The sequence below is a fragment of the Ambystoma mexicanum genome, chromosome 4p (assembly GCF_040938575.1).
Source record: "Ambystoma mexicanum isolate Mex_15411 chromosome 4p, UKY_AmexF1_1, whole genome shotgun sequence".
In the NCBI taxonomy this organism is placed as follows: domain Eukaryota; kingdom Metazoa; phylum Chordata; class Amphibia; order Caudata; family Ambystomatidae; genus Ambystoma; species Ambystoma mexicanum.
In genome coordinates this window covers 1094205551-1094231822 of record NC_090927.1, presented here as the reverse complement: position 1 = coordinate 1094231822, position 26272 = coordinate 1094205551, and the positions used below count along the sequence as shown (strand labels likewise).

Genomic DNA, 26272 nt, shown 5'->3' with positions numbered 1-26272 from the left:
AGAGCACCCAACCATGCCCGAGACCCGTTGTAGCATTGCTGCTTTTAGAAGTCACTGTAGGGATGCTGCTAAGAGGACACCGTTTATTTTGCAGTTTTGCAATGTACTTTTGTTCTCTTGTTACTAGTATTCATAGTGCTACCAGTACATCTAAAAATATATTTATTTGTTCAAAATGCGCCTTTATTAAATTAACTGAATGAACAAGAAAATAAATCCCAGCACCTGATAGCAGAGTATGTATGACTGAAATGACATACCCCGCAGGCAAATGGCCCAATGTACACATAGTTCAATGGAACATGACAATATGAAAACAGCTTTTTTAACAGACTGGAATGACCCATTAGCAATTTATGAATCTTTAAAAATATGCACCCTAAGATTCAATTTCCTTAACTTTTACCACATTTTTAACTATGAATATGCTAAGTGTACGCATGGCAGCATTCAATTATTTGTTTGATCTAATACATCTAGTACACTGTCCGTTTCATTATGTATAGTTCAAGAAATAATGCTCCGAGTCTAGTTTCTTTTTCAAAACAATTAAATTCCATTGTGCGGCTGGCACTGTCCATTTCATTAACTCTCTCTCTGGACGATTTTGCTGTACATGGAAGCACGTGTAAACGGACTACACTCCTACACATAACGGGGCGTTTTATGTTCATTTAGATCGGCCGAGACCAGGTCTCCGACAGCAGAGGTGTTTTGGAGGGACTCGCCCACCCTGTGCTGAGATCAATTCGAGACGCGCACACTGCATATGTATACAAACAATTTATAAACTTCCCTTTTACATGGTGTGATCTTCTTTATGGTCGGTGCAGGTCAGCAACACAGCATGCTCCACATGATGACTAATATCTTGACATGTGCACAGAAAATAGTTGCTTTATGCCAATAATCAAATGTTTTCAACATCACCTTAATGGACAACAATGAGTAAATGAGGCATTCCAGCAATTATTAATCTGCAGATGCATCAGGTTCGGATCTCTGGGGAGAGTACCTTGTGGTTCACCAGGGGAAGGCAGGCAGATTGGAGAATGGTGATTCAATGTGTATGCTTCGATAAAATGATAAGTTGAATTAGTGCATGGAAATGCTGGGCCTAAGGTTAGATCTGTGCAGTTTTAGCTCTCTTGAAACATTGCTCTTTATGTCAGCGCCGAGCACACTCCACACAGTTTTGGCCTAGCACAGCCAGTGTGATGCACCCTTCTTCCACCACTACTGCTGCAAATGCCATCTGTGTGCTGGAGGATCTGAGAGTTGAAGGCAATGTGAACTTTACAGGCATAGAGTCCCCGTCTATCGAAGCTCCGCATGTGAGTGCGCTTTACACGTAAAGGCCCCAGAATCTGCAGGAACATGAAGTTCACTGCAGAATTTACTCAATCCTGTGAACGAGACTGTAAATCTGCAGCCAGAAAGTGCATTTATTTATCATCCTAATTATGTGCATTTCTTAAGTGGCTCCCTTAACAGAACAAAGCTCTGAAGCATCATTGAGACACAACATGTACATATTAAATCTGCTGCTCTTATGATGCAGCTATCTGTATGCCAGCAACAGAGCTTAACCGACCAAAACCACCTGTTTAAAAAAAAACGCTCTTCAAGGTTCATGCATTCCCACCTGAATTCCTTGATGCACTGCGGAGAGACCTGACCGATGGATGCATAGGTTGTTGGATATATTAATGGATCCATGGATGGATGGGCAGACGGGAGTTGGGCGAGCTGGAGGTTTGTGACAAAGAATCTCCATATCGGAGTTTATTACACAACTTATTTTATTGCATTTCTTAAATCACTGAAAGTACAGTTTACTATTCAGGATGTGAAAATTAGAGCCACAATGATATTCTTTTTGCTTAACCACTAAAGATTGTGATCCTCCTAATTCATTACCCCACCCTCTCCACCAGCTGTTTGGCCATCCCACTCCCTCCTTTTTGGATGCAGCCAAAGGACCACTAGTTAATTGTTTCCACTTCCACCACTGCACACAACACAGTCCCCAGAATTGCACAACACATGCATTAACCCACTCCTTTTCATGCATAGCCTGTTCTTGCAAGGCGGAGTAGTCGGATTGCCTTGGGGTACCTGGTGGCACCAATGGAGAGGGGTAGATTCAGGCAGCGGGGTCCAGCCCTGGTACTCACATCCAGAAATGAAGTGCATCTGTGATTCTTCTGTAACGGTGGGTGATGCCTGTGCGACACACAACCTAATTTGTCCGATTTCTGCAGCAGGTGCACACACCCACTGGATTATCATACCGGTGTATGCTATCAAGCATAACCTGTTCTTGCAGGAGCTATGCCTTGCACGATTAAAGTGTTGTGGGATTTACAACGGTAGCAGGTGGCACCAACGAAGTGGGGTAGATGTTGGCAGTGTTTGCCAGGTACTGAAGTCCAGCTTATAGGATGAGAGATGCCTCTGTATGGTAGGTCACACCTGATACCATAACATACCTCCACAGAATTCTGCAGCAGGTGTAGTTGCCCATTTGGTTATGTTACTGGTGCATGCAATGTCGTAAATTGCTGCGATTCACAGATGATGGTTTGTGGGCCTCTCTTTTTGAGGCGAGGGACAAGCCATTTATTTTTAGGTGCCCGGGCCAATTTCTTGTCCCAGTCCAACCCAGTCCAAAATGTATGAAAGTTCAATGACCGATGCAATAACATACCTGTGCATTTAATTTTCAATTGGTGAACAACTTAACTCTGCAACATCAACGAAACCAGGAACACTTCCAAAATTAACAAGTTTAATAACAAACACAGGCATATAGTCATGCATTAGTAAATAGCAAATTCGAAAGCACAAAACTGTGCAGAGCATCTAATTTCACAGTGATTCTTTCACATTAGTGAGTGAAACACGGAAAATGGGGAAGAACATGAGAAAAGTGGGTGTTAAGAGGGACGGCCCGCAGGCAGTCCATTGCACGCCCACAATTGCACGGCACGAGACGTATTCATGGATTCGAGCGTGCAAGCTCTTGGCAGGGAATTGGCCATGCAAGTCCTTCATACTATCCGCCCCCCTAAGGCAGGCGTACAGGCACTTGCGTATGGAATCGCTGTGCGATGGTAAAATTGCAAGTTGGTTAATGGGTTGCGTGCACAAAATCGGGGTTTCAATGTGATTTAGGGGTGTGTGTATGCAGTTAAGTGGGGTGCAGGAATGGTTTGCAGGGGTTCAAATGTAGATTTCCTGAGTAATTACCGAATTACGATTTTTCATGTGCATATTGTCGGGGTGCTGGCAAAAGTTATGGGGGACCTTGCGCAGGGTCCCCAAGATGCAGTCCAGCTTGCAGGGGACCCAATGCACTGTTTGAAGGGTGTGTGTAATCGCGCCCGAGGGAGCATGCAAAGGTATCTGTTCTGGCTGTTTTTGCTTTGCGTGGAGGTGTGGTGGGGGTGTTCTGGGCACGACTTGCGAATACAGTTACTTTGCGCAGTGAATTCCATGAATACGAGGTGCACGCATTTTTTATTTTGCGCGCAGGCTCACACTGTGTCATTCTTGGCGAGCGGGCATTGCAGGATTTCTGTGCCCTTTTCCATGAATCGGCCCTTAATCATACAGGTTCAGGTGCACAAAGTAGGCAGGACCAGCGTGCCATAGTTAGCTTAAAGCAGTGGGACAAGCATGTCAATATTTAAGTGACAGCATTTTCATAAGGAAAGTCAGGATCAGCCGCAGCAATTAGATCGACGTATTTGACGTCTCACATTGGTAGGACCATTCTGCCACGCATATGTTTTCACTGTGCAGAAGTGGATTGGTCTAGTCTGCCTGTATGTTTTCTACTGGTGTCCGGTTAAAGGATCGAATTCAAAAGGATCGAATGCAAAAGGTGAGAGTCAATAGGATCGAAAACAAAAGGTTCGAAAAAAAAATTAATTATATATTTTTTGGAGGTTTTCGTTTAGGTAAAAAAAAGTGGTTTTTACCACAAAAACGGCGGTTGGGGGGCCCCCCCAAACAAAAACAAAGAAAATGTAAAAAAATAAATAAAACTATTTCGAACCTTTTCTTTTCGGTCCTTTCGATTCGACCCTTTTGTCATTCGATCCTTTTGATTCGATCCTTTGACCTATAACCTTTTCTACTTAATTGCTGGCAAGAAAAGTAGATTGTCCTGTATCATATTTGATGTTCGTTTTTTGCCCTGATCTCCAGGACCGGTTCTAGTCAGGCAAAATATATCCATAATTCTGGGCATCATCAGGAGTGACAATATAGAAAGTAGCATTGCAAAGAGTGAAATTGAAGCGTTTAAGAACCAAAGATAATGGGCCTCATTCCGACCCAGGCGGTAAGTTACCGCCTGGGTCGTACCTTTACCACCATGGCGTAAACTACGTTTACGCCATGGTGGTTGGCGGACTTACCGCCCCATTCCGAGGTTGGTGGGGCGGTAAGTCCCCAATCCCCATTTACCCTTCCCCATTCCCATTTTTGCCCCATAGGGCATAATGGGAGTGGGGAAGGCGTTAATTACGCCACCGTAAATTACGGCGGCGTAATTAACAACAAGGTCCCTTAGCGCCATGGATTTTAACACCTGCTTAAAGCAGGTGTTAAATCCTCCATGGCGCTAAGGGACCTCGGAATCAGGCGGTAAGGGTCGGCGCTGTTTACGCTGCCGTAAACCCCTTACCGCCTGGGTCGGAATGAGGCCCAATGTGCTTCTAAGTGGTCCCTTATTACAACTGCACCAACACATTTGAATCACTTTTCTGGGGTCAACATTTTGGCAGATAACACAGTAAAAGAAATGATCTTCCAAGATCACACACTTTACTTAAAGTGTTGGAGATGGGATTTGAGCCCAGTCTACGATTGAAGCACTTGACTGACCACAGCACCTTTCAGCTGTGGTTGGTAAAACTATATAGTATTCAGACCTGACAAATGTATGTCTTTTTATAAATAAATTAAGCAGAGTATGTTTGTAACCTTGTACTTTTCATTCTGAATAAAATTAATGTATTCATGTGGCTTCTTTTACTTGCATAAACAGTTTAACAATGGGAGAAATGGCTTACGTTTGTTACTCTGTTTAATTCTCTTGAGAAAAGACAGATTTTCAAAGCCAACTGGAACTGTGTGGCATTTCAGTTGTGAAAGCCCTCTTGAGCTTTTATCACCCAAAAATGAACTCTAATTCATGGAGACTGACTGCCATTTGCAACTGATAAAAAGGTAACATTTCAAATGTTTTTATGTCTATTAGGCAATTTTGGAGGGCATATTGCCAGGTGGAAAAAGTGAGGGATTGGGACACAAGGAATTGCTGTTCTTGAGGTTAGGAGGTCTAATAGTCTGGCTCTGAGGCAGCAGTTCTTTATTAATAATGACTTTGGAAGACATGATCAGTGACTTAGTACATGCAAATCATCCCATGCTGCCCTTTTATAGTGCCCCTTCATTTATTCTTCGATGGGTTTAGAAGATTGGGAAAGGGTAGTCGAATGATGTTCAGTAACCAATTTGGCAGTCGATCCCATTTTGCTTATACCTCTTGTCGATCTGTCTGCACCCTTTAACCATGAGATTCCTTGGGCCTGATTTATGGAACTTTAGCACCGTGCAAAGTGAGTTTGTACTGGTGCAAAGTGACTTTGCACTGCCAACAAACACCCTAATTTACAGAGCAGTGCAAAGTGTCTTTTAGCAGAACAAAGTCGCTTTGCACTTAAAAAGTACTCTCTGTACTTTACCCTACATGGGCCTAATTCACGGTGAAAAGAGTACTTTTTCAGAGCAAAGTGACTTTGCACTGCAAAAAATACAAAAATACACTTTGCACTGTTCTTTCTGTAAATCAGATTGTTTGTTGGCAGAGGAAAGTCACTTTGCACCAGTACAAAGTCACTTTGCACTGCGCTAAAAATTCCATAAATCAGGCCCCTTGTCTCAAGCTCTGTGCTTCACTTCGCAGAAGCAAACCGCTCTTTGTTTTGTATTTAAGATTTTACACTTCAACCAATGGTTCCTGGCTTGTAAGGCATCTTTCAGCAGAACTGGGAAAGACTAATTAAGGCGTGTGTATTGTTTAACATAATCATACTGGCTTCTCAGAAGGCCATTGGTTTCTTTTAATAATAGTTTTGCCTAATTTTAAACCAAAGATTTGCCTCACTGTCGCTGTGCACTTTAATGGCAAACACTGGCAACATTTACACGTTTTTTTTTCACAAAACAAAAACTGTACACATGCAATTCGTTGCAAAGCCTGTTGCAATGTTGTTGCAATTAAACTCTTGTTCCATTAAAAATGATATAAAAATGTGTTAATCATTTAAATTGGATTGCTTATCATTTTTTCTAGCAATCTCTGCTAATCATTTTTGGAAACCTAATTCTTGCCTTGCTATATTACAAAGCAACTATGAAGTTGAAAGAGAAAAAGCAGGGGCCATCTTAGAAACATTACACAGACAGAAGGAACTACACAGGATGAGACAGAGAGCAGACAGGCTACGGGAGGAGCGGGAAAGAGATCAAAAGGGGACTGCTCACTCATACTGCAAGTAGAGGGAGAAGGAAAGCAGGAATTTCAGGATTACTAGAGGAGGAAAGCGAAGAGTCTGAATAAGCACGATTTTCAGCAATTATGAATACAAAGAAGGAGAGGAAGCAGTGGATGAGGAAGTCATCGTACAGCTAACCAGGAGCAAAGAAAAGGCAAAGTCACGTGGAGGTGAGTTTGATGGGGCATCTGGACCCCTACAAGGAGTAGCTAGAGCAGTAGGAAAGCGAAGGGTGAATGGAAAGAAATATCTTTTTCTATGGATGTAGTGGTCACACCAGTGGAATGATTAGAGAAGGATTTGACAGGTTACTATGGACACGCCTTCTGCTGGATGTTGGCGGAATAGACAGAGGGATTAAAACCGCAAATGATACTGTGGCCCAGAGAGGGAGCTTTTAAAAAAAGAAATATATATGGACACAGCCAGATTTTGCATCCGAGGAGGGCATGGGGTTCCATACAAGCTTGAAATGTCATCTGCTCTCTGCTCTCTCCAACAATTGATACTTTGACTGACTCTACTTCTCTGATTTTTTCCTACTATCGGTTAATTTCATTTTTTGTGCCTTTTGTATTAAGGCCTGTTGAGCACTTTGGTGAAAGCGCTCTATAAATATAAAAAAATACCAAATACCTTTCCTCCTCCTGCTCTCATCCTTCCTTGTGATACTTCAGCTCTTCCTCCTCTTGTTGCACTACCTCCTCCTGATACATCAACACCTCTCCACCCTCCATCTTTCGAACTACTTCACCTGTCATTTCCCACCTCCTCCTCTTTCTCTCCTTCAAGTCACCTTATATTCTCTACTTGACATCACTGCCTCTCCTCTCCTTAAACTATCTCTAAACCAGCCCCTTCGTCTCCCCTCCTATCACTTGAAACAGGCTTCATCTTTACCCCTTTGCTCTCTCCGGTCTCCCACACCTTTCAGCCAATCCCACCTCTTTCATAGGGGTCTTTCTGTTCCACCTGGGACCTCCCCTTCCCAATATCTATTTATTTATTTATTGTTTGCTTGTTAGGCACTTATACAATACGAATATACTGTTTCCAAGCGCCCACAGGGCAGGGAGGGAGGGTGGGAAATACATCACAACACAATATTAAGAGCAGAGGGGGAAGAGCCAGAGGGACAAACCTACAATGCCTCTGAGTAGTCAGAATGTGCACGTGCTGAAAGGAAGAGGGAGGGGGGGTAAGTGCTGGGCAGTCCAAGCTCGAGGGTGAGCCATGGACGAAGTGCTAGGAATGTTGAGTGCTACTTGCCCTGGGCAGTAGGAGGTGTAGGTGTGAGATTCCAGAGAGTAGGGCAGATGCAAGTGCTGTGGATAGACAGGAGCAGGGAAGAATTGGTGTGGGAGATCAAAGCCCCAAAGATGCTTAAGGGCCAAGGACACCGATTCAGAAACTGTGGGATTAGCAAAGGAGAGAAGGAGGGAAGGAAGAGGAAAAGAAGAAAGTCTTAAGGAGCTTCTGGAATTTGAGAAGATCCTGCTCAAGGCGCTGGGAGAGGGGGAGGCTGTTCCAAAGGAGGGAGCCCACATAAGAAAGTGAGCGACCCCCTGCCCTCTGTTTAGCAGAACACTTTACACAGAAAGAGTTGGTGCCAGAGGAGCAAAGTGGTCTAGACGGAGAGTATTTAGTGAGATAAAGTTGAAGAAAGAGTGGTCCCTTGGCCCAGACAGCCTTGTGGATGATGCAGAGGGATTTTAATTTAATCTGTGCAGCAACCGGGAGCCACTGAAGACTTTTTAGTGCAGGAGAGATATGGTCCCTGGGCTTAAGGCCATGGATAAGTCTTGCTGCCCTATTCTGGATAAGCTGAAGGGATCGCAGAGTGGAAGAAGGCAGAGTCAGGAGGAGGCTGTTACAATAGTCAAGTGTAGAGAGAACCAGGGATTGAGTGACATTGAGCCTCTGAGGTAAAGAGAGAAAAGGTAGAATTCCTTTGAGATGGAAGAGCTGATAATTGGACTTCTTGGCAATTTCTTGAGTGTGTGGGATGAAGGAGAGAGAGGAGCCAAAGATGACTCCAAGGTTTCTGGCTTCAGTTGAAGGTGCAGGGGGAGATCACAAGAAGAAAGGCCAGAATGAGGGGAAGAAGGAGGGAGCAGGGGTCCCAATGGGAAGGATCTCAGTTTTACAGGCGTTGAGCCAGAGATCATTGGAGGTGCAGCAGAATTGGATGGCAGATAGGCAGTCAGGGGTGATGGAGGTGATGGAGGGTGCAAGGGGATGAGCAGGGAGTCTGAAGAAGAGCTGTGTGTCATCTGCGTAACATTGGAAGTTGGAGGAGAAGGTGGAGATGAGGCTTGCAAGCAGAGTAAGGTAGGTGTTAAAGAGCCAGGGGAGAGTATTGAGCCCTCGGGGACACCACAGGAGGAGATGGAAGTGGGGGGGGATTACTTGGGAAGAACGGTTAGTGAGAAAAGAGGACAGCCAATCCAGTGCCCGTTCCGAGATACCAAGTGTATCGTGGAGCCTTTGTATGAGGATGGAATGGTTAACTGTGTCAAATGCAGAGGAGAGATCGAGAAGGATGAGGACAGCTGGGGAGTCAGAGTCCAGAGATGTGAGCAGTTATTCACGGGTGTTCAGAAGAGCAGTTTACGTGCCTCTGGATGCTCGGAATCCAGATTGATGGTCGTGGAGGGCATCAACAAGTTCAGTGTGAGAGTTAAGTTGGGGCAAGGCCAGCTTCTCAAGTAGCTTCTCCAGGAAGGGGGTGATGGAGATAGGTTGATAGCTGGCAGGGCAGGTAGGGTCAGAGGAAGATTTTTTTCAGCAGTGGGCACACAAGGGAGTGCTTAAGACAGGAGGGGAAAAAGCCAGTGATAAAAGAGTGATTGCAGAAATCAGCAAGAGCAGGGGTCAAGAGAGCCACTGTTATATATCCTTGATGGTCCTGGATGAATAAGGGGAGACTTGTTTAGAAGAGACCTTCATGGAGCGGACAACTCTGGTAACTTCCTCAGGTGTGACAGGAGAGAAGGAGGAAAAGGAGGAAGGAGGGAGTAGGGAGGGTCTTGAGGGGGTGTGTGGGATGGGTTGTGAGGGAGCGTAGAAAGGGGGGGTCAGAATGTCCTGAGTTTTGGTGGCAAAGTGTGACCAGGGCATTGCAGAGGCCATGGGAAGGAGAAGGGGAGGAGGAGACTGTGGAGGGGTTGGCAAGTTCCCTGCAGATTTTGAAAAGTTCTGCTGAGTTATTGGATGCACCGGAGACCTGTGCCTGAATACCTCTCAATAGTGTGGGTTAATTGTTGGACAACTAGTTTTGCTTGATTTGAATTCACTGACAGAGCTCCAACCACATTGTGAGCTCCTCCCCTTTCCAACAAAGATCCACATGCTTAGCTGATATCGGCGGCGGGTACCATTTCGGATTTGGTGCTCATGCATTTTCTCCGTCCATTCCGTGCAGCAGAGCTGCACTATGTGATTTGTATGTGTTTGCAAGTACCAAAGCTTGCAAACAGGGTCTCCTGGATTCAGGGCCTCCAAACACTACCCACGTCTTTCTTCACCCCTCAAATTACACTACTCCCTGGTAATTGTTCTGGTATCTCCTTGCTGTGTAAGAGTGTGTCTGTATTTCTCCCGGGCTCGCAAAGGGACCATGCTTAATGATGGTGTATGGTAGGTAGTCCTTATCATGCTCCTGGGAAGATTGAGTAGACCAGGTTTGGCATCACTTAGTAGGTGGTGGTTCCTGGCCCCATACTCACCTAATCCCTTACCGTCAGAGGCAGGCTGCAAAGGTGGTCATTGCAAACACCAAGCGTATGAGCAGAACAGAAGGTGCACAATTATAAATCAAAAGGATAATGTAGATTGGGGACATTTTCTGGAAAACGATAAAGATTAGAACAGGGCATAGCTGCGTAGCTTATTTGAGTTACACTGGTGTATGCAACACAATCCTGATGTGTTCCTTGCATTCTGCTAGTATCACCAGCACATGTGAAAGTAAAGCTTACTTTTAGTGGCTATACTAAAGACATGGTGGCATTATGGTGGACTTTGAAGCTGCAGATGAGAGCATCTGCACGTGTGAGGATATAGGTTACGTGCGGTGATCGACCAGGCATTTGATGCCATTATTGGGGCATCTGTGGCTGTGCTTGACTGATTATGCTATCACTGGTGAGGCTATACCTCACATACTGTAACACACCATCTATATGATGGGTTGCTCATGGCAACAGGGATGGGACAATGGAGCTCGCTGCAGATTAGGAAATAGAAACAGGAGTTCTGGAGGTCCTGGAAGGTGCTCAGAACGTGAAGCCCCTGGGGAACAGAGGATTATCCAATGTTGAATTTCCAGCCGGGGCTTACTGGCGGCATCACTCTGCACATCTGGATGGTTTACAGTTTTTTTTGTGTGAAAATGAAAGAGTGATTGTACAGCGGATGACAGTCTGTGTTCTTCATCTCGTTCTGCCCTGTGGCTCCTTGGGGTTATGTGAGGCCCAGTCTGTGGCTGTTAGCTGGCGTTGAGTTCTCCAATTTTGTTCACTCTGCCTCATATGTCGCTCCTAGCTCTTCCACCTTCACCCCCAAGTTTGTGCTCTTTGTTTGCGACATCAAAACCAAGCACCGAATAACATGGCAGGACCCGGCAAATGTTTTTCAAGTTTGCTCTTCCTCAGCCAGCCAGCTGTTGTGGTGACTTGGGGGAGGGGCATAAATAGGAAGTGATGAATGCCGTGACTCTTGGGTCCCCCTTCTCCTCTAGTAGGTCTGCCCCTATAGTATGGCACAGCCTGTGTTTCTATGGCTCACTCACTGCAGACCGCATACCTTTAATTGCTTTCCCCATTCCCCCAACGATGCTCCCTTCTCCTGGTGGGGCATTCATCTCTTTTTCTTACTGATAAGATGGATTTGTTTGTTTAATCCATTTTCTGATTTCTCACTGTGTTCTACTTTAATATTGTTCAGTGTGTTATATTTCACACTCTGTGTACGTCTACCAGTGCCAAATTCCTCTGCCCTATCATATAAACATCCAGTCAATCATACAAGGCTTCACATGACACATAATAGCAGCAACTGTGCATGTGAGATCAACCTTAATATGCTGACTATACGAGCCTTAAAAGGGCATTATTGAAGCACTGGGTACTTTACAGCCAAAATCTATTGGCTTTGCCTTTCTTGTTATGTTTCCTTGGGGGAGGGTTAGCCAGCCAGTGTTTTAAACCAGAACATAAACTAAATCGATTTTCCCATCATTCTGTGCAGGCCTAGGAGGAAAGCAGCAACAGCAGTGTGCATTACACTACTTTCAACCAGGCCTAACGGAGCCTGTGCCTTCCATTCCCCACTGGATCTCAATGTTTTCTTTTTAAAAGTATCTTTCGAAAGGAGATTTTTGTTTCTACTGGTTGCAGCTAAAGATCCTCTTGTCCCAGAATAGCGCGAAGCTTGATTGATTGAACAGGGCCTAACATCAAGGAGAATCCGATGGAGGATATGTGCCTGAGGCCCTTCCGCTTCAGTTACAACTCTTTCATTTAACATTCTGTCTCAGAGAAAATGTTTAGCAAAAACAAATCTGTGCTGCACGCGAGTTCCTATGAATTGTGGAGCTGTGAATGACAAAAGCAAATTGTAAATAGTGCAGCCGGGCTAGTCATCATGCTCTGGCTGGCCTATAGGGCAATAGGCCCAGGGCCGACCCAAAAACACAAAATGCAGGTTTGGGGCAGTTTTTTGGGTCAAAGGGGGCCACTTCTTTTTCACAATTTGGGCCAGTTTAATTCACTGTACGGCTAATCGTTTTGACCAGTGTTGGTGAATAAATATTCTTTAAAATGCACAATTTGCATTCTATGGCAAGACTGGAGACAAGCATTATGCTTCAACTTCTTTTATTACTCCTCCTCAGCAGTTTCAACAAACCAATACCAAATACTGTAAAAATGTCCCAAAGTGACTTTTCCTTTTCAGAACTACAATCCCCATAGTCTCTGTAGTCCATATCCATCCTTGCTCCGCTATGACCACATCCTGTCCCTGAGATCCTCCTCTTCTTTTATTGATCTTCAAGCAGATAAGTAACAATTGTATCACCTCCTATGTTATGATGATATGATATCATATGGCATTTGTAACGCGCCTATATACAAGTGTTTCAAAGCGCGACGAGGCGGGGGGGGAACAAGGGGAGACAGACAACGATCCTACTAGGCCAGGTGTCATTCAGATCGCGCAAGTGCAAGGGCAGAGGGGAAGGGAAAGTGCAAAAGGGAGGTGGAGAGGGGAGAGTGTAATACAGGTTTAAGAGCATACAGGATAAATAACAAGGGCCAGCTAGTGGCAAGTGCGAGATAAGTGCAGAAAAGTGCTGGGAAGGGGGGCTGTAAGGATACAGACACAGTCCCGCGGTGCAGGGGGTTGCCAGGGAGGCAGTGCAGGGGAGAGTGGCTGGGCCAAGGACCGAGAGCGGTGAGTGGCCCAGTTGCAGATTCAGTGCAGTTTCAGTAAGTTTAGCAGGGGAGAGGGGGAGAGAAGGCAGAGGCAAAGAGGAAGGTTTTGAGGTGCTTCCGGAACCGGAGATGGTTCTCCTCGAGTTTCAGGGAGGCAGGAAGGCTGTTCCAGAAGGAGGCTCCTGCAGCGGAGAGAGATCTGCCCCCAATTCGTTGTTTGGAGAAGCGGCTGACCCTGAGGGAGTTGGAGGCGGATGAGCGAAGAGCTCGAGAAGGAAGATATTTAGGAAGAGAGAGTTGAAGGTATTTTGGCCCAAGGCCCCAGAAGGCCTTGTGGACAATGCAGAGGGTTTTGAACTTGATCCTCGCAGTCACTGGGAGCCAGTGTAGTGATTTCAGTCCTGGAGAGATACGGTCCCTGGGCTTGAGGCCAAGGACAAGTCTCGTAGTCCTGTTCTGGATGAGTTGCAAAGGGCGGAGAGTAGAGGCAGGCAGATTTAGATAGAGGCTGTTACAGTAGTCCAGCTTCGAGAGAACCAGGGCTCTAGAGACAGTGAGCTTCTGGGGGAAGGAGAGGAAAGGAAGCATACCACAGAGGAGGTGGAGCTGGTAGTGTGACTTCTTAGAGACGTCGGATATGTGAGGAGAGAAGGAGAGTGTGGAGTCGAAGATGACCCCGAGGTTTTTTGCCTTGCAGGTAGGAGCAGGAAGAGGGCCAAGAGAGGCGGGCCAGAGAGCTGCAGGGAAGGAGGGCGTGGGTGTGCCGATGAGTAGAATCTAAGTCTTACTGGCATTAAGGCAGAGGTCATTGGCGGCACACCATTCCTGGATAGCAGAATGACAGTCAGAGATGAGGGAAGGAGAAGAGGAGGCCAAGGGTAGCCTGAAAATGAGCTGGGTGTCATCCGCATAGCACTGAAAGTTGGGGCAGAGAGCGGCGATGCGGTGGGCAAGGAGTTGACAAGATTATAAGTTCAATTCTAGAGTTTCATGGGAATGTTTATGTGTGTATCAGCACAGGAAAGGATTATGAGTGCATGAGCAATAAGATTAGCTCAGGAAACACGTGTTATAAGCCGTTTTGACTACACACATAATACGTTGGTATCGTGAATCTACGTAGTTTACAGCTAATACTGTGTTTTACGTTCAGGCACAGAGCCTTTCAGGTAGCAAGCCAGCCTGAGGTCGCAGTGGGCGGCCCCGTGGCGTATTCCCAGCACATTAGGGGTGCAGCGCCGCAGTGATCCTCCACGCAAGCCGGGTTCTCACGCGGTCTTCCGAGCGAAGAGAGCGCGGTCCCACCCTCAGGGAGGTGGGGCCGGAACAGCTTTGCAGCTCTGCGGGCCCGGAAACCACAGGAAGGAGCGCTCCAGCCCCCTCCTTTGGAGGAGTGGAGCCATAGCTCTTCCTGAATCACAGCCGCATCGCAGATCGAACAATGAAGCCGGGCCCAGCGGTGATCTTAGCATTCTCAAATATTAATGGAAAGGACCTGATCCTTACAGTACACTGCGTCGCACATGTAAGCGGAGCGTAGCAGGAGAGATCCCTCATCTCGCCTCGCACTATTCAGTGGATTTGGCCTGTTAAGGCCCACGAAGCCTCAGTAAGAGACGTACCAACGACATACAGCCATTAGAGGCAGTGAAGAGACACTAACCCGGTGTAGCCACAATATAAAAAAATAAATTAAAAAAAAGTAAGGATTAAAATCATTATCCAAGCATCTGACCAGTGACGTGGGCATGCACAGACACCTTCATTGGTATTCAGGCACACAGCATACTCCCAAGCATATTGGAATTCGAGTGGAGCGAGGAGGAGCAATCCCTAGACCTTGCTGCCAGCTTTAAGGAGGTGCTAGGCAGTTCAGTAGTCGATGTAGTGGCTCAAGGGGGAGACCCCTGCAAGTAAGACTGGAGACGCTGGAAGCAATGCTGAGCCAGCCCACAGATAGCACTGCAAGGACAGGACGCACGCCCACCAAACCCTCAAAATCAGGGTCTGTGGGGAGTACTAAGGCCCAGAAGAGGAAAGCCTCTCCCGACCCCCAGCGCCCATCGGATGGGGCAGAAGAGAAGGGCCTGGAAGTGGCCAATGCCTTCGCAAAGCTTAGAGAAGCCTACTTGCAGCGTCAGACAGTGCCACACCTCACCACCCCCAACCCTGGGGAAGAGATTGACGGGGGAGAGGACCCAGGAAGAAGGGCCAGCAGAAGGGAACCTATCCTCTCTCGACGAGGATGAAGCAGTAGATGATAGATTGGGCTAAGCCCAGCGGGGGGAAGAAAGGAAGAAAGCCTGCAAGGAAAAACACCTCGAGGAGGTACAAGAGGACATGTTTGACCTGAATAGCATCCAGAACCCGAGGTCCTCGGACAGGCAACCATCACCCAGAGTGGCGCAATACATGACCATATGACTGAAGAAATCTCTTGACAAGGAGGTTAGACAACGGCTGCGAGCAGAGTGCCCAAGGCCAAACCTCCCGGGTAAAGTAGCGGAGACCCCCGAGCTCGACCCAAAGATGTTGACATTTGTTTCCAAGACCAATAAGGACCCCCAAAAGGGAATAGACAGGTCATGGGAAAGCTGCCAGGAGAAAGTGCTGGACTTAGCCGGACCACTAGCTAAGATCATGGATCTAGCTGAGAGAACTAAGGATACGGGAGAAGAAGTAGATCCCGATGCCCTAGCAGGATGGGCACAAAGAGCGGTCTGTTTATTAGGAAACACCAACTGTGCAATTGCCTTAGAAAGAAGGAGAGGTTTATTGCTAAAAATAAATCGCAAGCTTAGCGATCTGGCCTCATACAAAGCAGGAGAAGTAGCCCAGGGCTTCCTCTTCGGTGAAACCTTTGGGAAGGAAAGATCTTCCCCAGTAGAGTTTTTGCCGGGATCAGTCTCCACAGGGGCCATGCGGCTGGTCGGAATCAAGGAGGAAGAAGGCCCCAGAATCCCAGAGCCCAGTACTGGGAGAACATAAAGCAGGATTCCTTCTTCCAGGCCAGGGGACGCTTCCCCAGAGGACGCAGAGGGAGAGGATCCGGCAGAGGACAAGGATTTACACAAGTTGAGAATGAGTCAGTACCCTCCAGTGGGAGGGCGGACTGGTATGTTTTGGTAAAACTGACGCGCGCTTTCCAACGATGCATGGATTTTGTAAACCATGCGGGGCCTGCACCTAGCGTTTATAGAACCTCCCACGCAAGCGTGCAGGCCACACCAACAGTGTCTAGCACGCGCAGAGAGGAGCTGTTTAGACCACAAGCTGATGCAGCTCGCTCAGAAAAATACCATAGAGAGATGCCCGGGAGCATCCAGTTTTGTGAGCAATATGTTCCTAGTACACAGGAAAGAGAAGGTCCAACCAGTGATAAACCTGAGGGAACTGAACAGCTGGGTAGTCTACCGCCATTTCAAGATGGAGGGCATACACCAGCTCCGAGACTCCCTCAGAGAGGGTGACTGGCTGACAAGGCTAGACCTCAAAGACGCCTACCTGACAGTCCCGATTCTAGAAGAGTACAGAGCATTCCTAGCTTTTCATTGGAAAGGGCAGTATTGGCAATTCAAGACAATGCCCTTCGGTCTTCCATCAGCTCCCTGGGCATTTACCAAGCTGATGAAGCCAGTTGCAGCAGCAGTTCGGGAGAAAGGCATAAGGTTGATCATATACTTAGACGACCTGCTACTGTTAGCCGAAGACTGAGAGACGCTGACATACCACATGGAGTGGGTACAGAACCTCCTTCTGTCGCTAGGATTTCTAGTGAATGTGGAGAAGTCAGATACCACCCCAGCACAGAGGTTGGACTTCCTAGGTTTCGTTTTGGACACCAGGAAAGCCACATTAGAGCTTCTAGTGCGGAAGATGCGAGACATCAAGAGAGAAATCCGAGGATGTCTGCAAAAACGAGTAGTGTCTCTCAGAGTACTCGCAAGGATCGTAGGGCTGCTGGCGGCCTCGATCCATGCCATATTGCCAGGGCCGTTACATTATCAGGCACTGCCGAGGCTGAAGATCAGGCATCTGCAACAGGGATTGAGATATCATCAATTTGTTCCTTTCGATCAAGAATCAGTGACAGAACTGGAATGGTGGTTGAAGAATATGGACCCTGGAATGGTTGAGCCATTTTCAGAGATCGCCAAGACCTAATAATAGAGTCAGACGCCAGTTGTCTGGGCTGGGGGGCCCGATGCGGGGACCTGCAGACAGGAGGGAAATGGAGCGAAGAGGAGCTTCACCTCCACATAAACTGCCTAGAGCTGTTAACAGGATCTTTCGCGATCAAAGCCTTCAAGAAGGGCAGAATGAAATCATGTGTATTGCTGAAGATGGACAACATTTCAGCGGTCCACTACATAAATCACCTAGGCGGCACGAAGTCCAAGATGCTAGCAGAGCTGGCAAAGGATTTCTGGCATTTTTGCCTTCAGTCAGAGACGTCAGTGACGGTGGAGTACCTGCCCAGAGAACTGAACCTAGTAGCAGACTGGAACTCACAATACCTCACAGACTCCAGCGATTGGAAACTACATCCAGCAGTATTTCAGACGGTGAATCAGAAGTGGGGCCCAGTGCACATAGACCTCTTTGCCTCTCGCCTCAATGCACAAACAGTCAATTATTTCAGTTGGAGACTGGAACCGGAAGCGCGAGGAACAGACGCCTTCCTGCAAGATTGGGCAGGCAGTCCACACTACACGTTTCCCCCCTTCATGATGCTGAAGAGAGTTCTAGAGAAGTGTCGGAGGGAGAGAACAGAACTGCTGCTAATCGCACCACTGTGAAGTCACAAGTATGGGTCCCGACTCTGATGGAGCTAGCGGGGGACCTGCCGAGAGTTCTACCAGAAGGAGAGCGACTGCTCACGGACCCAGTTGGGTCATATCATCCCCTAAGAGCGAGAGGGACACTCCCGCTCATCGCGTGCAGGATATCAGGAGACGCTGGGCGCTGCCAAGCATTTCGGCGCAGGCTGCAGAGCTTATCGCAGAATCCTGGGCTCCCTTCACTAGGAGGAGCTACGACGCGTCTTGGGCCATTTCAGCCCCTGTAGTAGTGATCCTGAACTTCCTTGTGCAATAATTGGAAGACGGAAGAGCGTTCCGCACGATAGGTGTGTAGAAATCAGCAATCTCAGCGGGGCATTTGCCGATTGAAGGCTTACCAGCAGGCGAACACTCGGCGGAGGTGAGGCTTATTAGGGGAGCCAGATTTAAAGTTCCCCCAGAACCTCGTTATAATACAGTTTGAGACGTGACGGCAGTCCTCCGACTCTAAGAAGAATGGCCGGCGAATAAATATCTAATATATAAGCAGCTGTCGGGTAAACTAGCAATGCTACTATGCCTTGTGTCTTGTAAGTGCGTTTCAGACGTCAAAGCGCTAGAGATAAATAGGAGATCTTTTGGTCCAGAGGGTATTACTTTCTCAATAGTCAGAAGGACTAAGACAGGAACCTCTTCAGTATGCAACCCGTATTTCCGGAGCAGGAGCAAGTGGTGTGTTGCAAACTGCATCAAAGAGTGCAACTCAGGACGGCTGAGCATAGGGCAGCTGGTACCACGCAATTGCTTATAGCCCGTAAAAAGCCCTTTCAAGCAGTAACCACGGCCACTATTGCTAGATGGGTCAAGGAAATTAAGCAAGCAGCGAATATTGACTTGGGGAAGTATGGAAGGCATTCGGTGCGAGGCGCAATGGCATCCAAAGCCTTTACGTCAGGGGTATCATTGAGAGAAATAATGTTAGCAGCAGATTGGGCTAGTGATCGTACCTTTAAAGAGTTCTATTTTAAGCCAACAGAAAATATAGCAACTACCGTATTGGGAAGCTTTGAACAATCATAATGCTCGCCTCCAGTCTGGCCATAGAATGAAGATTACCCCTGCTAGTTGCGCAGGGAGTATTAATTCTATTAAAGACTAGGAGGCGAGCATTAAATTCCCTCCCATTCATGTATTGATGATAATGATGTTATAAAAGACTGTTTGCATTAAGTAACATTGATATTTTCGCAGGTTGATTGCAATACATGGACGGCACCCTGATTATTTTGCTTTGTATTATTCCCTAGGGGAAGAGCAGGAGAACAATTGAAAGGACAGACTAGCAACAGTAGTCAGTTCAAGTCGAGGAGGATCAACGCTCCAGTTTGAAGTGATTAAAGTCTTAGCTCTGTTGGCAGAACATAGTGCTGAGTGTTATGTGACAGTCCAGAGCATGTAAAAGAGAGGAGGAGCTCAGGGACAGGATGTGGTCATAGCTGAGCAAGGATGGAGATGGACTACAGAGACTATGGGGATTGTTGTTCTGAAAAGGAAAAGTCACTTTGGGACATTTTTACAGTATTTGTTATTGGTTTGTTGAAACTGCTGAAGAGTAGTAATAAAAGAAGTTGAAGCATAATGCTTCATTACACTTTATCAAAAAACTCCCCCATAGTTACTATTCAAACAGTGTGACTAAAGGAATAAATACCCATTTGCAACTGAGGGCCACTTTTTCTTTGGTGCCCGAGACAATTGTATGGCCCAGTCCCACCCTGCTAGTCATCCGTGAACCTTAACTGCTGGGCTATTATGCAAGTGTATGCAAAAAGGACAAGAATACACAGGAGAGGTTAACATTCCCAGGCGTGGGTGTGGCCAGTTGCAGTTCTCTGATTGATTTTTAGCCAGTAAACATTAGAGCTCAGTTCTGAATTTTAAAGATTGCTTCCTCCGATCAGGATTTAGCAACATTGGTTTGGTAACTACCAATACAGCTGAGCTTGGACCTGCAGGTTGTACACAAATGCCCAGAGATGGCACATTAGCCCAGCATGCAATACTCAACACACTGTCGGGTAGCTCTTATTTGGGCTAAAAAGTGGCTGCCTCTGTCACCACACCTAAGAAGCCTTGACGGAGACCCAGTGCTGTCTAGAATTGTCTTCAAATGCTGCCTCACTTAAGATATTAACAGCAAGCTGTACAACACATTCTATGGTTGCTTCCCCTGCTGAATTCTGAAGTCTACAGGTAGACACCTCCTCACTATTCCAAGAGCCAAAATCAAACACAGAGCTGATAGAAGGGTCTCTGTGATCTGCCCCTGACATTGGAACAGCCTCCCCTGCCATCTCCCAGCAGGTCCCACTGGGCACGGCACATGAGGAAGTTACAATGATATGTAAGATGGCGCTCAGCTTGCCAACCAACATACAAAGAAAGGTGATACTTAGCAGCCATGTTCTTCAAATCCAGAAAAACTCTTTCTCTGAACCAGAAATGCTGCCTGCCAACACCCCTAGGACTTCACTTAGGGCTATCAATGGAATTGGTGTTCCATATATATATATATATGACTCCCTCCTGGTTGCCTTGTATATGTTTCTCCATAATTGGCTGCTTCTTTATAGCTGGTGATTGGTTGTTCCATCATAAATGTGGCTTCTTGATTGTTTGCACCCCTCCCTTACCAGATCACCGTTCTTCTTCCCACCATTAACTAGCTCCTTATACTTACTGCAGATAAACACAAGCTTGACTCCCCTTCCCCTGCACACCCTACCGCCATCCAAACTTCAGCCATCTTGTCACACATAGTCCTCCAGCAACCCTCAAACTTTTTTTACTCTCACGGTAGACCTTGAAGCAACAAACCAGGTCGGGATACCTACACGCGAGCCCTCCATCTGAATACAATGTCTGCAAGTGCCCACAGCTCTCTGAGAAGCATTGCAGAACACAACACCTGTTCTTGTGGTCAGTACGCATCAACACTTCAGGTTTCACATTTGACCTCTCCCTCTGCTCCCAATAACCCCTTGTCCCTTTCTTGCAGGACTGAGTGCCAAAATGCCTCCACAATGGGAGACGCCTGCTACACAAGACCACTTTACTTTACCTGAGAGCCCATTACCTCAGGCAGTTCCCCTCTGCCCTGAAAACTCATCTTTTCTGATTCACATCCTCTCCACCTCTCCCTCAAACTCCTGCATAAGACCCAGGCATCCTTATAGTGCTGGTGCCCCAGCTACAATTCCAAGGGGCGATCTTAAACACTACTCCTCTATGCACTTGATTGCAAAGTAGACCTACAACTCATCAGATTACTATGTCATCCAAGTAATGTAAAACATAATAGTCACTCCTTTTCAATAATAGTCACTCACCTCTGCTATGGCAGTTTGTTTTTGCCTTCTACGGAATTGCATTCTGGTATTTGTAGTCTTCCATTCAAGGTAGGGGAATAATTCCGGAACGTTACACCTTTTGCCTGGCATATTTCTATATGGATTTATAGATTTGTGTAAGTACTTTACTATATTGTGCATACTTTTTAAGTCATCTTTATAAAACAGAGTATAGTTGAAAGCCAAACATGGGTGTGAGGAGTGGAAATGATGAGAGGGCAATTGAGCCATGAATATTTGCCGACGGTATGGCAAGAGAGGTTGCCGTTCTGGAGACAAGCAGGGTTATTTTCCATGGTTCCGGTCCTGTGTTGATTTCAGGGCACAAGTCAAGGAAACATGTGGGTGGACAGCGTGCATTCATTTTTTTCACAGGGCAGATACATCCCCCAAAGGGAGTTTTTGAGGCCAACATTTAAAGAAATGTTCGTTTACATGCTCACCCCAGGTTATCATGTTTCCAGTGCAGACGCTTACCCACAAGGCCACATACAAGTGTTATTAAAGCACACATCTCATATTTGGATTTTGGTTTCTATGGCATATATAATCATAAATTGTTGGATTTAAAAGGTGGCCACCTTTTATACTTTGCAGAAAGAAAGGTTCAGGATTACCGCTGGAACAACCATATGCTCTCAATCCTCACTTATTCAAATTCTAAATTCAAATTAGTATACATTTGCTGATAGTACATAAAGTCTTAATGCCTTTCTTCAAACAGATCAGTTGGAACTAGTATAATAACTCATTTATTTTGTTACATCATAGATAGCAGTAAGCATTTCAAGGTGTTATTTAGCCAATGCATTTCGGAGCGTGGTCCGTCTTCAGGGAAAAAACACTATTTACATGTAACAATATTGGTTGTGTGATACACCAAGCGAAAATTATAACAAGTGAAAATGAATGGCATAAATGTACATGAGAAAACAGACAAAACGAGTGCACCAAGAAAGGATATATGATCAAGCGCTCAGTTGAGCGTGAAACGCGTTGTAGGTGGGCCGTGCACTAGGCGTCCTGCCCCTGTTTGTCTTGCTGTTTCCCCAGCCTTTTGTTCTGCACATTGTGCAGTTTCTTATTATTAAAATAACTTCCTACTTTTACTGTGTGAGCTCTATATTTTGGTTCTCTTCCCCTTTGGGATTGTAGGACCTCACTGGGTCCACGGAGAGTGCGGTCCGCCCCCTCTCCTCTGGTTTCTTCAATATATAAATATATATATATATATATGACCACAATAAATCTTTATTGGCAGAGGTAGCAAAGTATTTACGGTACTGAGGCTCTGCCCATAAAGTTAGCATGATATTGTTTCTCTCATTTTCCCCTAGTTATACACCATCCACAAAATTGCAGGTAACATTATAGTGTATTTCAATTTTACGGGGTTGAATAATTGCTTTGAAAGGCAAATGCTCCATTGTCTTGTTCACTTTCTTCTAGGGCAGTGGTATTCAAACTGTTTCATACCAAGCCACCCCTTGATTAAAAATATTGTTTCTGCCCACCCCTACCTAGGGGTTGGCCTCCATAGGGAGCCCAAACAATGTCAAGGCGAGTAAGGGGGCAGGTTTAAGGTGACTGATTTAAATAGTTAATATAAGCAGTAGAACATCTGCTTATATTTTATATTAAAAACAGTCATCTCAATCCCTTGTTAAAGAGTCTGGGGCCCCCTCTGGACATTTGAAGGCAACTGTTCTAAGGGGAAATGTCAATTGAACTAAATGTGTATATTTCACTTTAAGATAACGTTCACTTCTGCATATATTAATGGTGGCAGTTTATTTATTTTTGCTATGGTGGAGAGATTCCCACACTGAGTGATGTGAGGGACATTTACCCATCCCCAGGTCAAAACAACACATTTTACAACACACTTTGCAGCAGGAATAGAGAAAAAAGCCATATGATTTACAGCAATGTCTAAATATAACATCCCAGCCACTGTCACCCAACCTGATGAGTTGGTTTTGCAGCATTGTGCTATAGGATCCCCTGAGTCCCCCTGCACAGCCTTTAATCAAGGGTCTGATGGTCCATTATTGAAGCTCCCTTCCCAATTTGCAAGATGCATGCTAACACTTCACCAAGCTTGAACCCAGCAGGAGAGAAGACAGAAACGCTGCCACAACCAGTGATCTAGAGTCCCAGAAAAGAACATCATGCCACAGTAAGAACGGTCTACTAGACTGGCTGCTCCAAATGCCACTCTAGTCAAGTAATAACACATAACATACTTGCTAGACTGCCATTTTGGAGCAGCCAGTTTAGCCCTTTCTTACTGTGGTGTGACATTTTGCCTGGGCATCCATGATTAACCAAGCATGGTATGTGTTATTACTTGGCTACACTGGCATTGTGGGGCAGCCAGTCTAGCCCATTCTTACTGTGGCATTATTATTTTTTCTGGGCATCCTCTCCGGGCCAGTAGGGTTGCCATGTGCTCCTGCTCAGCCTGCCTTCCTGTAGAACAGTTGCATGGAGCAGGACACAGACAGCTGTGTGGCCCTATGCTCCTGCTCTGCACCCTCCATGCACAGTGGTGGTATAGCAGGGCCACGCTCTATGTCCCACTCCAGGCTGCTGACTGCACTGCAGGCCCACTAATTGGTAGAGACAGAGGCAGAGCAGGAGCAAACAAATGTATGTCCGAATTTTGCAAGGAGAGGGTATGGAGTCAGGTCATCATATGGGGGGGGCAGGAACGATTGTGTGTCAGTTGAGCATTCATTTTCCAAGGTGCATTCAGGGGGGAAACTAGCAGGACTTTTTTTTGCGAACCCATCTCCCCACCCCCCACTCTTGCAATGCTGGACACTCCCATGTTTACCCTCCAGTATTACAGCACTGATGTAGCAGGACCTTCATATGAAGTGCAGTTAACCCTCTGCCTTTTGGTGTCCCTGATCCGCCCCCACCGGTACCCTTCATTTGCTAGTATACAAAGTCGCGGATGTGAATCAGGGCAAGTCTGGTATCGATCCGCTTTTGATATCGTTAGTTAGGTGTTTGCGTGCACTGCTTCCGTATTAGACCCGCTTTGGGATGTAAGGGGGGTTTATACCTACCGACCACTCCTCGCTCTCGTGCTTCGAACATCTCACATTGACTGGTACCCGAAGAACCCGCTCATTAAACGACATCCCTCTCTTTTTAGACCATTGGAAGGTGTTCATTGCCTCCACGAACGTCAAGTTGTTATATCGTTTTGGGCTCTTGATAATAAAAGGCCATGTCCTGTGGAGGAGAGCACACAAATATACATTTGAAGGCCAACAAGAAATGGGCGTTTTCATCTCTGCATGAATCGAAAGAGAAACTAGGAAAAGCTGTGAAAACGTTACATGTGCTCATTGTTTTTGCTTGCTGTTGCCTGAATGGCATTTTCTGGGCATCTGTTTGATTGCTATATTAATGATACCAAAAGATACTTTTTAAATGATGGGAAGAGGTGGCTACTATCAACCTGGAACAGTGAGCACCATGGTTCCTTGTGCAAAAGAAATACATACGCACACACAAGTAAAATTTGTTCTTACCAGCTATTTCCATCACATGCACAGGTGGTAACAGCACATGCCATGTATTCACATCATATAATCGTGCGCTGCATCACATTTAGGTGTTGCCATTAAATGCCAAGCAGTATAACCATTTGCCATAGCGCTCAATTGGCAGATATTTCATTCATATGGTACAAACTAATATTGTGTGGCACACATTGTCATGCAATGTCAGGTATTCACATCATTCCCTGGTGTTTTCATCACATGCCTGGGTACCAATCCTTTGGCAGGTATTCTCATTAAATAAATACCCATGTGCTAACCAGATATCTGATATGATATGATATGATATGGCATTTATAACGCGCCGATAAACAAGTGTTTCAAGGAGCGACGAGGCAAGGGTGGGGGGGGCAGAAGGAAGACAGGCAACGATACTACTAAGCCAGGTGTCATTCAGATCGTGCAAGTGCAAGAGGGAGGGGGAAGGGAGAGGGGGCAAAGGGGAAGGAGGAGGGGACAGTGCAGTACATGGAATAAAAATTAATAACAATAGGTAAAAGTACGGCCAATAGGTGGCAAGTGCAAGGGTAAGTGCATCATATACCCAGGCTATCAAATCCCTGGTAGTGATGGCCCCCAAATACCCACCTATTTACACCATTAACAAGGATTGATATGTGGCCCACAAGTTCTCACTCAATTGCCAGAGATTACCATCACAGTCCAGGCACTCCCCCATTGTGCAAGGCTGGCACCAAATGCACAAATGCATTACAAGAGATGACAGTCAAATACCTAATTGACCAATTCTATAGGTACAAATACCAAGTTATTCCCCCATTACCAGGGTTTTCAATAAAATGGCCAGACACTAGCCTTATTTCCAAGGATTGCTAAGAAATGTAAAGGTACCTAACATACTGCCAAATATTGGCACGACCCGCACAGCTACTTTCGCCCTTTTGCAGTCATTGCAATGAAATGGCCGGAACAAACCCCATTACCAAAGACTCCCATAGACATTCCCAAGTATGAGCTTCTTAGAAAAAAATGTTTTGAAATTCAACCATGCTCGCCTGCATTGTAAGGAATCATCATCAGATACCCAGGTATATTCCCCTTTGGCAAACATGTGCAATGACTCAGATGCTACTGTGCCAGAGAATAAAGAACAGCAGGAAATCAGAATCAAACCTGGAAAGTAAATAAGCATTGGCAAAGCCAACAGTTTTGTCTTTTCTGCAGACATTGAATAGACAGTTCACAGGCACTATAATAATGGTACTCCTGGCCATGAAATGGCAACAGTTCGAAAATGGTGTGATTACATGGGCATAGGCTATCAGTACCTGGCAAATGTGGATCTAATACCTATAAACAAGTGAGAACTGTAGGAGTTGTCAATACTTGTTTTTTTAAAAGGACTTCAGTGCACGGAAAAAAAGGAAATCGAGTAGCTGAAGACAAACATGGTTAAGACTTTTTATCATAGCAGTAGCACATTTACAGTGGGAATTAAGGCATATGCTCCCAGCAGACTGTTTAGAAATAACA

The 26272-nt window shown here is 46.0% G+C and overlaps 1 protein-coding gene across 1 annotated transcript in view; it reads right to left on the bottom strand.

The window, feature by feature from the left end:
- Positions 1 to 26272, bottom strand: part of MOXD1 (monooxygenase DBH like 1) — a 713108-nt gene that overhangs the window by 54248 nt on the left and 632588 nt on the right. Inside the window, exon 11 of the mRNA XM_069606682.1 lies at positions 24278 to 24446. Within this exon, the coding sequence (XP_069462783.1) occupies positions 24278 to 24446 (169 nt within the window). The remainder of the gene's footprint in view (positions 1 to 24277; positions 24447 to 26272) is intronic.